Below are 13,248 nucleotides of genomic sequence, written 5' to 3'. Positions count from 1 at the left end.
TAACAGATATCGTTTAGTTTTTATGGTAATGCAAACTAACAGAAGTGAGAAATATTGCTTCTTTTGGACGTTTTGAGTGCACTGTAAATTCTACTTTTAATGAATGCGTTATAGGCTATATACAGAGCTTCCTCACAAAGAAACTTTCCCAAATTCAACTGTTGAAGGAAGGTCTGATTTTGCTTTGGACATGGTATCATAAGGGTTGTTGGAGTGGACCACTGGCGGATCCAAGGGGGGGCCAAGGGTGGCCATGGCCCCCCCCCCAAAGGTGAGCCAAAAAGTGTTTCCGAACAACCGCTAAATCATATGATTGGAAATTTAAAAAATCGAGAGGAATAGCAGTGGTAGACTAGTCTAAACCTTTTCGTTTTCTGGTTTAAAATTAAATGCAGAGCTCCCAACTGACCCGCAATTCGAGGGAATTAGACCCGCATTCTAACACCCAAACCCGCTGACCCGCACAAGCATCCGAAAAAAACGCATTGTAATTGTCTAGTATACATAAAAAAAATTGCATCAAATTTTGACTTAGCAACCATCATTTCTTTAGCATTTAGCATAATAGAGTATAAAACCTCCTTTACAGCATCATTTGAACCTCAAAATAGCCTATAATTCTTTTCATTGGGGCGAGCAGCGAACATTTTCATGCCACGGGAAAGAATGAATTATTACCTACTATTCAATTTATTGATTTTACACACAAAAAATGCATATTTCTCAGAAAATTGTGGGTGTCCATAGCCTTTCTAAGTGCCACCATTTTACATATTGGCATCACCGGGATTCAAAAAAAAAACCAAATTGCATCTGAGGGCAGTGGCGGTGGAACCGGGGGGGGGGTTGGGGGGGGGGGGGGCTCAGCCCCCCAATGAAAAAGTTGAGGGGGCATATGCATGACAAGCCCCCTAATATTTACCAAGGCTCCGAAACGTGCATCTGCCCATTTTTCAATGCATACTTGTCGATCTGTCCGATGCACACGTATACTATATAGGTGTAATAATTTTAGTAATTGCTGGGGGACCCTCAGCCCGTCCCCTGGCTATAGACCACATTGTCACCCCAACCGCGTCTTCACGCCCCGTAAAAAGTGGAAGCAGGGAGTGTGAGTACCGGTAAGCGTAACACAACTTCGTCTTAGGCCAATGACTTGTCTCATTTCAGCCAGTTCTCCAACATACCCTTACTTAGTGGCGGAGGGTCCATATATACAGACAGGGGGCGGATGCCCCCCCCCCCCTGACGGACTCAAATGGACTGCTGGCGCCCTTTTCAGCTTTTCACTACTTTTTATTTATTCGAGATTATTGACTATTTTATTGCGCTCTCATATACCTATTGACATTTGTCATATTCTGTTGGTGTAATTTTCCGACAAAATGGCGACGACACCTATTTATTCTCCGTTCATCTGCAAATTAGCAAGGCCCGGAAAGGGTCATTTCCTGCAATCTAGGGAGTATCTTTACTCAAAAATTTTCTGTACGCTCCGCGCCAACCTGTGGTGGCGCTCCGCTTAGATAGTGTTGAAAGCGCCCCACTGCCCTTATTACACTCAAAAACGTCTTTACGAGTACACTACGAGTAAGAGCTACTCTCTATCGAATATACAAGTTACAATGTTTTTATAGACTTTTACGTGCAATCTGAGAAATTGCAGGCTTGAGACCCATATTTTAGGGCTAGGTATTCTCAGCATAAAACACTCGGGAAGTGCCGTTTCCGGCCATCTGGGGGTTTGAAAAAACCCAAAATTTTCTTCTACGCTCCGCGCCAACCGATGGTGGCGCTCCGCTTAGATAGTCTCCACACATTAGCCCCCCCAATAATTTTTCCGTTCCGCCGCGCCTGTCTGAGGGCGTTCAGCGATAGAAAATTTTCAAAAGGGGAGGGGTACCCTCTCCCTTTAGACCCCTCCCCCATATCACTCTAATGCCACTTTGGCCCCTCCCAAACAAAGGCCCTGGATCCGCCAGTGGAGTGGACATGGTATCATAGGGGTCGTGTGTGAGGGGGTGGGGGGGATGTTGCAAGCACTAAACCATCAATTGTAATGAATCTACTAAGAACAGGTGCCTCTTCATGGTAAGGAATACGTCAGAAAACAAGATGCCCCGTCGGCTAACTTTGATTTTGATCAGTGAAGGTATTTTAAAGTTCCTTTGAATTCAGCCACGGGCGCCTGTCAAGGTGCGGTGGGGGGGGGGGTTGCAAAAACAACATTCACCTTTTTCAACACTAATTATATAGCCAAAGTAGCTTGATCTTTCTCTGGGGGAGGATTCATTAATCTTACGTAATTGACTTCAATTATAAAAAACTTTCATAACGGTGGTTACTATCCATGCAAACGCACATGCAAGTAAGCGTTTAAATATTATATGTCGCATACATGATACAATAATTCAGGCACGTAAAAATAATGAGTCACATTGGTTACTTGTTTCTAAAGAGATCTATTTTTATCTCATAATGGAGGGTCATGATTATAGGAGCATTTGTCAATAATGTTCAAAGTAAATCTAAGGTGACCAGAGATCCCCGAACTCATTGGATGGTCCCTTGATATTATGTAACGCCTCCGGAAAAAATGTGTCCCCGGGTTTTATGCATTGCTCAACTATCATAGAAATATCCTCGAATTCATAGAAAGACCCTGAATAATTTCAATTTTAAGTGTTTGGTCTTCTGTTTGTAGAAGCATCTTGAAACGGACGTAAGCTGTTATTGTTTACCACAGCGACTATACAATACGCTAAGTTCATTCATGATTCAGAGATACAGTGAAGTTGGAATCAAGATCATTTAATAATTCGTAGCCTGTAAATCATATAAATAAAACCATCTCTTTTACACATTGATAAACTATGGAGACTTCCAGTTATATTGAAGAAACGGAGAGACCTAAAGATTAACCCTCTTATCAAACGTAAAGTCTAGGTAACCAACCTTTGATGTCAATATGAGGGGTCAGAACGGGGTCAAAACAATATCACATCCCCATGTTTTCTGAAAGAAGTATATTGTCACCTTTTTTTCAATACAGTTTTAATTTATTGCAATAAATGTAATCACTTAATAACTTGTCATAAACGGCGCCTCATAACTCGTGTGGCTACAATGTGCAAGTAAGCGAGCGCCATAGAAATTGATTAGTGGCGAGCACTGATTGGTTAGAAGCTGCTGTGTCTGGCGAATAGGAAGACAGAATTCAAGAAGACGTTCACTTAAAGTCTTAAGTTAGCCTAGTGGTCAGGCTAGGCGGTCGGGCCCAATTTTAAGTTACTCCAGTAGTTCTTAGTAGAGCAGTGGTATCTGGTAACGCTCAGTAGTCCTAAATAGTAAATAGCCTAGATATTAATAAATGGGTCTCAGTTTTATGCCAAGTATACTCATAGACTGTCATACTACTTTTACTAGCCAATGTCTTTGAACATAATATTATTATGGCACGGTACGTATTATGACGCACTTTGAAGAAACAAAATCAGGATTGCACAACAGCAATCAAACTCATCGTTTGAACTTAGGCCTAGTGTGATAGCAAAGTTTAGGCCTAGCCTAGGGGCTTAGCCTATGTCCAAATGACCTAAGACTGCTAGTCCTAGCATAAGTTATGCCTAAGTTTCCTAACTAATAAGTTAAACTTTTAAGATTAAATTAGGCTATGACTTAGGCCTAGATCTTAATCCCGACTAGATATTCTGTGACTTTTTCTTGATGTAACTGTTACTTGTTACTTAGCCTAAATTTACATTCAATAGGCTTAAATCTGTAGCCCTAGGCCTACTTGAAATTGAATTATGCTAGCTTAGGTATAGACCTAGGCTGGAGTCGCTGGACTAGGCATAGAACAGAACATGCAGCTCGGTTTTGCCTAGTAACAGTAGGTAGCCTTAAGTTAATTTGCTTCTAGGCCTATCCAAAAAGAAAATATAAGAAGACAAAATAGGCTAAGATCTACCAATTATTCTTACTAGGCCAAAATTCTGCTCTCTTCATAATCTCTATGCATGTTTGCACCAGGCCTAGCCTAAGACAGATGATTCATTGTTTATAATGTAGGCATAAGAACTAGGCCTAGTACTACTAGTTTACTGCTAGTAGGTGAATTATTTCCTGCCCAGTGAGGATCCATTTGGGGGGGGGGGTGCTAGGACAAGAGTCTCACCAAGCAGTGAGCCCAGGGCTATAAGTCATGTGCTCTACAACTTACAAGTACCACCCTGCGTTATCTATTCTCAAACAAAGTTGGTCACATATATGCAAGGAACTGTGGCTTCTGATTAGCTCCTTCATCAAAGAAATGGCCATAGAGGGGATCTATTCAGTATTATGTATTACAGAGCTTCCAACTGACCTGCATTTTGCGGGTTGGACCCGCATTCTAACACCCAAACCCGCGCAAGCGTCCGAAAAACCTGCATTGTAATTGTCAAGTATACATAAAAAAAAATTGCATCAAATTTTGACTTAGCAACCATCATTTCTTTAGCATTTGGCATAAAACCTCCTTTACAGCATCATTTGAACCTCAAATTAGCCTATATTTCATTTCATTGGGGCGAGCAGCGAACATTTTCATGCCACGGGAGAAAATTTTGGGTGACAAAAGCCTTTCTAAGTGTCACCATTTTACATGTAGGCATCACCAGGACTCCAGGACACCCCTCCCCTTATACCCCTCCCCAAGGATGGCGATTTGTGGCATGGACCAGCATTTGCCTTCTCAAGAGTTGGGAGCTATGTATTAGAAACTAAAATAAAGCACACACCTCAATTTAAGTCTGTGTCACACAATATTCCAAAAGTGAGATTTATTTCTAGGTAGCCTACTGTAAGTATATAACGACTGCATTCATGTGAGTAGCTTTCTTGCTGCTTAGTGTCACCTTTCATCATAGTAGCTACAGTAGCTCAACAACCCCCTGTTTAGCATTACTTAACTCAGGGGTTCACATAAGTTAATGAAGAGATATGAATACATTTTAAGCCACTGGATCACATGTCAGGACTCAAATAAACCAATAGCAATGAAGGCAACTTGCCAACGCTTCCCACTTGCTGTAATGCCCATCAAATCCTGTTGCCAATAGCAACAACCATCGTTGCCCTTTAGTCAAGTTGCCCTCATAAAGAATTAAAGATCTATATCACTACAACTATTTGATCCAAAATCAAAGGGTGAAAGAATACAAATAATAAAATCTTGTTTTCTATTGTTTCTCTCACTTTCAAGTGTTAAAAAAATACCTTGGTACCCTTTCGAAAGCTGAAAATTGCCACAGTGCCCTGTCATTTCAATGAAAACCTAATGCAATTTCTAAGTTGCCCTATGAAAATTGCCTTGCTCCTATCAACCCTTTCATTCATAGGTTGCTAATCCTTGATAGTTCCAATCTAAAATCTGTTCTATTCTGTTTTTCAGACAAGAAAATTTTCTGTTCATTAAAGAAGAAGTTGTAAATGATTATGACTACAAAGAAAATGACTTAGCAAGCTTTGAAGGTAAATTTGAATCTATTGATCTACTTTTTTCAAAATTTTATCGACCGCTTTCATTTTTCTGTGGAAATGGGATGAAAACTACATTAGAATTTGATATATTACTTTGCCATTTCACAGTTCAAATTATAAAGTTCAATTTTGTGTGTGTTCATTACAGATCTTTCATTTGTCTGTGGGTATAGAAGGGTCGAGGGGGGGGGGGAGCAACTTCCATTAGACTCTTGTAACGATTTTGTTAATGCTATCCAATTATGAATGAGGCGGAATGGGATCCGGATGGTACCTCAGAAGGGAATAATTCCTAGCAATAGGTAATGTATAAAGGTGGGCATGAAACAACGAAGCAGAAATACTTTGGTTCAGCTTTCAGTTACCATATAATGAAATCATGATTTATCATAATACATTCGGGAATTTTCATTAGGATGGTTCAGAGTATATGTATGGAATGATGGAGATTGAACATTGTCGTGCAAACTGAAACAACAGCAACAAGAACAAAATTGTTCCTGTATGCTAATAATGACTTCAAAATTTAAGTATTCAACCAAGGAGGGTGGAGTGGGGACATTGGAGCAAAAGCATCTTCAGAAACAACATATTAAATTAAATGGGGAAATATAAACTGAGAAGTCTTTCATTCATATTGGGGGTGGGGGAAGGGAGTTAATTATTAACAATTCATAATCATGGACGTTAAATATGAATGTAAGAGACTGACTTCGGTCAGCTTGCGGCTTTGATAAGTCAATGCGGCTTCTTCGCGAGTTCCTGCTTGCAGGAGGATCTAATATACATACATACATACATACATACATTCTCCTTGACACCCACCCATACAATTTCACCCATGCAGTTTAAATTCTGACAAAGTGCTGTGTTATACTAGTACAGTAGCATTCCCTTTCTTCAGTTGATTCAATGTTAGTTTTACCCAAGTATAACTTATTTAAGAATGCCTGATTTTGATACCAGATGTGTATGTGTTTTTAAAGACTTTATACTGGTTGTGTAGTTCCACATCTGAAAACGAACAGGTATTTTGTGTAGTTCGAAAGCAAATAATTTGTTGCACATCTCTTGCACGAATCAGTCATTGGAATTACTAGATTCAGGGATTCCATTGTTTTTAAATCCTCTGCTATAGGCTGCAACTTCTAAGAATTCAGCTAATGAATGCAAAATTACGACACAAGAAACGATGCTAAAACAAATCAGCGGGTAATTTATTTTTGCAGTATGAGTTACACTGCTAACTTCATGACATTACTACTAAGTTTGGATTTTCTTTATATAGCTTTTCTGGTCACGTCATTTTCGGTACAATTATTATGTGCCATTGTCTGTGACTGCCAGTGTAATGAAAGCTGATACCTGTGTGGGTTAGGCTGGGATAGGCTACATTGATATCCTACCGATTATTTAATGACTGCTGACCTGTTGTGTAACGACTACACGTAGCTAGTGACAATAAAACTAGAATTTAGAAATAATTTTGGTATCCAACCAAGGATAATTTGTTTGTATACTTCACACATCAGTAAGAAAATAGGAAGGTAAGATTTTCTATTGACAAAGTAAATTGCTGTACTAAGCTTAGGCTCTTAAAATTTTGATTGCACATCGTGTAGGCTAGGCTTATTGCGTGGGTTGGAATTACGAATTTTATTGTAGTGTAATAAATATGCAGCCATGGGTAGGTGTCATATTATCGGTATGGATTTGACCTGTTATAGGATTTGTTAGGGTAATCAGTTTCACATTTACCATGGTCATCTCTTGTGTAAAGAACATTTTTAGGAATAATTGCTTCTTATAAAAATTGCAACAATAGTAATTAGTATGCACTACAGTATTAAATTAATTTAATGTGACTGGTGATTAGGAGTGTATCACCTTGCAATAAATACAAAGAAACCTGAAAGTCTGAAGTATGTCAGATTGCAAACTACAAGTTTTAATTGGGAAGCATTGTGACAATTTGTCAAAGATAGACATTACCTGTTTGAGTTGATTTTAAAAGGTTATATACCTAATTTCATTAGGTGGAAAGGAAGGAAGTCATCAACAAGTCGTCATTTGACATTGAGACACTGATTCACTTCCTTAGAAGTCCATTAGGTAGTACAAATATATGAATTTAAACTAGATTTGAACCTTGCTCTTTTGACCATAGGCAAGGCTGGTAAACATAAGCTGGCACTGGGGTGATTTTTCTGTACCATTCTTTCTCATTTATCATCCTTTAACACAAATATAAACGGATGATCATGATGTTACTTTAAACTAGTGCCCTACAGGTACCCATCTGCTAGGAAATTTTGGTACATTTATCACTAGCACGTCAGAATATTTGTACTAGTCCCAATTCTTCAAAATAATGTTAGGCTATGGCTTGCACATATGTACTATGCACACTAGTGACCTGCAATGAGTGTAAGGCCATTGAAACCTACAGTGACATACTAGGAAGTCACCTGATGTGCAAGCAAACAACTCCTCAATGTTTGTATTTGGAAGGAACTAGCAAGAACTGTAACACTAAAAATCATCATTTTTAATTACTTTTTAGAATAACGTCGTAACAATATAACTGCCATAGACATGTGCATTATGGTGAAAATGCTGTGAGCTGCACGGCCAATGCGTACGTTTGTCCGTATGCAATGCTCATATACCTCCATCAGATTTTGTCCCATCTGAAATGACTTTTTAAATTGAAAAGTTTCCAAATTTGAGTTAAATTGTTGAATTGGAAGCCACATGAGGTGTAAGTTGTTATGCATAAGCCCTTGCAGGCTTCTCCCACATTTTGGTCGCTTAAGTGCCGTAAAATAGCTACTGATTATTATTATGATTATAGATTTTGTCATTCATTCGTAGTGCATAATGTTAGGTTATTTGTGGTTGCAGATTGATTGCAACTATCGTTAAAGAACAGCAGAAGGTACTTACTGTACCTAATTTAGTACCATGAAGCTGATTTGCTCACAATGTATGGAGAGGAGTTAAAGATTTGTGTAGAACTGATTGTACAGTAAGGATAATTTTGTTAGACATCAACTTAGTGAAAAATGTTACTACTTACTTTTACTAGACATAAGTTATTGTCAAGCCCTATGGTACAAACCAGTTTGTACAGTATATATATAATACAAAACCATTGACAATCCCAATGTTTAATAATTTTGAAGTATTGGCTGGGGATGTTTCCGTACATTAAACTTTCAAATCACAATTTGCTAAAGTTGTGTTGTTACAACATATAACATAACAGCCTGCTACACCAACCACACACACACATACAACTTGATAGTGACACACTACCATCACAAAATCATGGCTGCGAATGTCAACAAACTTGTCTCAAAACTAAAATTCTTGTATATATTGCAAATTATGACCTATGGCTCGTACAGCAAAAGCCTCGAGAAATAATTTATGTTGAGAATGTAACCTCCTGTGCTTGGGGTCTACTCATTTCTTTTGAACAATGAAGACTTTCCTTTATAATCCATATCCTTGATATTTCTTGAAGAGATATTATTTTTTCTTGATCAAAATAGTCAGTGGGGTTTTCCCCTCACGTTTTGCGTATTCTGTGAAATTGTATTAATTTTGTGAAAATTTCGAAAAATTGGTGGCACTATTTATTTAATATACTGTATTGACAGAAATTTGAAACTTTTTATATTAACTCCTATTTATGTTATGTTAAGTTATGTTATTCATGGTCAGATAATCACATGTGTTTCAGAATTAAACTCAAAGGTGATTACAGGGAATAATTTATGTGGCTTTGCATAACAAATAAATACTATACTAAGCTTTTTAGTTTAATACTATGTCAAATTAGTTTCAAAGTTCAAACTGTATCACACTTTTTACACTTGAAAGAAAGTATGTTGTTAAGTGACAAATATCAGAGACTTCAAAACTGGTTCACAAAATTTGAACAGTAAATTATTCAATGGATTAAATGGTAGGCAAGTTCTAGGTCATGATAACATCTTACTCTCTCTAAGTGAAGTGGTTGACTTTCATTAATGAACACCCCCCCCCCCCCCCTGCAAACAAAACATGATAAATGGGCACAGGACTTTACACTGACAGGCAGGTTCAGCTTAGCAAATATTTGTTTCAGTGCACAAACTTGGTATGGTCTTCTTTTATTCAGCTGAAATAAGTGAAATTCTTTACTTTTCTCTATATTAAAAGAGCTTCAGGCCCATTTGAATATATTATCTAATACTGCTCTTTATGAATTTGAATTGTATTAGCTACAAGCAGAATCTGATCGTGCCATAGAGGAACATTAAATTAAAGATTGAAACTGACAACATACTGTAATCTACTGTATTCATCCACCAAACTTGCACTTAGAATAAAATTGAGAAAAGTATCAGCATTAAGTTTGCAAGTTAAGTACTGCAGTAGTACTACAACACCTAAATTTGTGGGACACAAAATTTCCTGTAAAGGATTGAATAAAGTCACTAAAAGTCACTAATCGCTAGGATCAACCAAATTATGGTAGCCATGTAAATCAAGGGAGAAAGTTTGAGTGTTACATGGCTAAATCACTAGGTCGTAGTGATGCAAAGATACAAGCAAAAAGCAAATACCAACCTAAAAATATTTAATGATATTGCCTCAGCAAAGCTGACAGGAGATTCCAAAATCAATCCAGCTATCCTGTTAAAAAGTCAAGAACAGTCTTCCCTTAAATATGAGAAAGTACCAAAAGCAAAGAATGGTCATTTGTATTGTGCATGAACAGTTAACCGCCACCCCGAAAGGAGTTTACAGTACAGTACCTTCTAGTGTAGTATGAACAGTATGCTATAATTCAGAATATCTTTAATATCAGAGAACAATTACCACCCACTGCGTCCCAGACTGTTGACTATAGTGAAGCGAACACATTGCTTGTATCTAGACAGCATAAGATCACCTGAAGATTGTAAGCTTTGTACAGTACAGTAGCTGGATCCTTCATATCCAAAGTTTTGGCTTTAGTTTAAAATTTCATTAAAAGAATGTTTAATAACTATGATAAGTAAGGTATAAAGATTGGGCTCGGAACTAATGTAACCATGTAGCTTTTATTTTTTCTAGGACCTCGAGTACACTCCCCTGTGTGTATTGCTCCTACATTCGCCCGAGGACGACTACAGTGTATTAAGCAAGAAGAATACCAAGCAAGAGTGGAGAGCTACTATTATTGCCTACCAATGAGTTTGGAGGATGCAACAAGTAATGGAGGAACAGTGGCAGGAGATGCTTCAAGCCTACCACGTAGAACGGAACAGTCTAACGTTGGCATCATCCATCCTGGTCATGCAACAGCAGGTACAGCAGAGCCCCCTTATCAATATGACAGAATGCGTTCACCTCCGGCACCGTTACTGCCACCGGAACGAACACATATAGTGGCGATGCCGTATAACCAGTGCGACAATATGTGTTCACCTGGACCTTTGCCATTGCATGAGAGAACACATATAGTGGCCATGCCTTACCAGTGTGACAACATATCTTCACCTTCTGGAACTTTACAAACAAACGACAGACCACACAATGGAGGGAAACCGTATCAATGTGACAAAATGTGTGTTGGACCTCCTCCTGGGACTTTACAATCACATGAAAGACATATCATTGGGCTGCCTTATCTCTGTGACAAGTTATGTGTTCCACCCCCTGGGGCTTTGCAATCACATCAGAGAATGTATGGGGGAGAGAAACCTTGTGAGAGTGGCAAAATACCTACACCCCCTTTGACTCTACCAGCAAATGAAAAAACACATACGGAAGGGAAACCTTATCAATGTGACAAAACGTCTAAACCCGGTAATTTGCCGGCACAAGAAATAAAACAAACGTCAGGGAAACCTTATCAACAGGACAAAAATTCTCCAACTCCAGACACTTTGCAAGTACATGAAAGACCACCACACATAGGAGGGCAGCCGTATCAGTGCACATACTGTGAGAAAAGGTTTAAAATTGAAGGTAATTTAAAAGTGCATGAGAGAGTACATACAGGAGAAAAGCCTTATCAATGTAGCTTCTGTGACAAAATGTTCTCTGTGACTGGAAATCTCAGAACACATGTACGAACACATACCGAAGAAAAACCCTTTCAATGCAGCTTCTGTAACAAAAGGTTTTCACAGTGTGGGACATTGAAAGTACATGAAAGAACACACACAGGAGGAAAGCCTTGTAAGTGTACATACTGTGATAAAATGTTTTCTGTTGCAGGAAACTTGAAGGCACACGAAAGAACACACACAGGGGAGAAACCTTATAAATGTAGCTTCTGTGGAAAAACATTTACTCAATCTGGAACAATGAAAATCCATGAAAGAATACACACAGGAGGAAAGCCCTGTAAGTGTACATACTGTGATAAAGTGTTTTCTGTCCCTGGAAATTTGAAAGCACACGAAAGAACACACACAGGGGAGAAACCTTACACTTGTAGCTACTGTGATAAAAAATTTACTCAGTCCGGAACATTGAAAATACATAAAAGAATACACACGGGTGAGAGACCTTATAGGTGCAGCTACTGTGAAAAGGAGTGCTCTGTTACAGGCAACTTGAAATCGCATGAAAGAACACACACAGGCGAGAAGCCTTTTCAGTGTAACCTCTGTGATAAAAAGTTCACTCAATCTGGTACATTGAAGAAACATAAAAGATCACACACAGATATTAACACAGAAGAAACACCTCAGCAGTGCAGCTATTTATAATGGAAAACTCAAAACAGTTAAGAAGTTATTTTTGTATTAATATTGCACATGAAAGTAGACAGGAAGATTACTTGCCATATAGTAAAGGTTGATGTAAATTGTGGGGAATTGTTCTGTGTTATTCTGTTAGAGGCATTATTCAAATGAAAACACAAGTGTACATAGTAGAAACCTTTTGAAATGTAGTTTTTACACATACATGCTAATGACAAGTATTAACTCAGACCAAAGATAAGTTGACTACAAAACTTTCATCAAAGTATTAGATTCCTGACCAAAATTTAAAAAAAAAAGACCACTCATTCAAAAGGTCTCCCTCCATACAGGTGTAGAAAGGTTTCTCACCCCTCATACTGAAACAAATGACATTACATGGAAAATTATATGGAAAACGAATCAGATCAGAGCAATCAGTTGTCAACACATCAATATGTCTGCATATGATAGCTACATTTACAGTGCAATTGCCCGATCAGTCTTATCTAAGCTAAGAAATTTGTAGGAATCGCTTATGTATAGAGGGGACACATTTTTAATTGTTCAAACTGAAATGTGCCATCTTGTATATATGTAACGCTTTGTCAAGATGAAATTTTGATATATTTACTGTAGTTTGTGGCATGTGGATGTCCAGTTTTTAGTAGAAGAACCTCCATAAACTCATTCATACAATAAGGCAGTTCCTGTTGACATAATTTTTTTTTACAAGAGCTCTTAATCTTTGGGCAGAAGCCAAGGTTAGGGTAACAGGCCATTGTCTGACAACTTTGTAGACAAAAGCATTGAATAAGGCGTTCTGCTTGTATGAGTTTGTTTTGCTGACTGTGTAACTCCTTTGTATTTTGAGCCAATGCTATTGGCTTTATTACTGATGTTCATATACAGAAATTTAGTAAGTAGGGACTTTCAAAAATTTACCATGTATGTATCATAAGAAAACGATGTACCTCTCCCCAATCATTTGATTTGA

The 13,248-nt window shown here is 38.1% G+C and overlaps 1 protein-coding gene across 3 annotated transcripts; it reads left to right on the top strand.

The window, feature by feature from the left end:
• Positions 1-3,309: 3,309 nt before the first annotated feature.
• Positions 3,310-12,996, top strand: LOC139961427 (uncharacterized). Of its 3 annotated transcripts, XM_071960581.1 has the most exons (4): positions 3,313-3,460; positions 5,435-5,514; positions 6,662-6,735; positions 10,633-12,996. In XM_071960581.1, the coding sequence occupies exon 4, from the start codon at positions 10,749-10,751 to the stop codon at positions 12,276-12,278; it is 1,530 nt and encodes a 509-aa protein (XP_071816682.1). In that variant the 5' UTR covers positions 3,313-3,460; positions 5,435-5,514; positions 6,662-6,735; positions 10,633-10,748; the 3' UTR covers positions 12,279-12,996. The 3 variants fall into 3 exon arrangements, with proteins under 3 accessions (XP_071816680.1, XP_071816682.1, XP_071816681.1); XM_071960579.1 differs by lacking the exon at positions 6,662-6,735 and having other exon boundaries at positions 3,310-3,460; XM_071960580.1 differs by lacking the exons at positions 3,313-3,460; positions 5,435-5,514; positions 6,662-6,735 and adding an exon at positions 6,837-7,070.
• The last annotated feature ends 252 nt before the right edge of the window (positions 12,997-13,248 follow it).

This window comes from Apostichopus japonicus, chromosome 20 (genome assembly GCF_037975245.1).
Source record: "Apostichopus japonicus isolate 1M-3 chromosome 20, ASM3797524v1, whole genome shotgun sequence".
Taxonomy (NCBI): domain Eukaryota; kingdom Metazoa; phylum Echinodermata; class Holothuroidea; order Aspidochirotida; family Stichopodidae; genus Apostichopus; species Apostichopus japonicus.
This window is presented reverse-complemented; position numbering and strand designations above follow the sequence as displayed.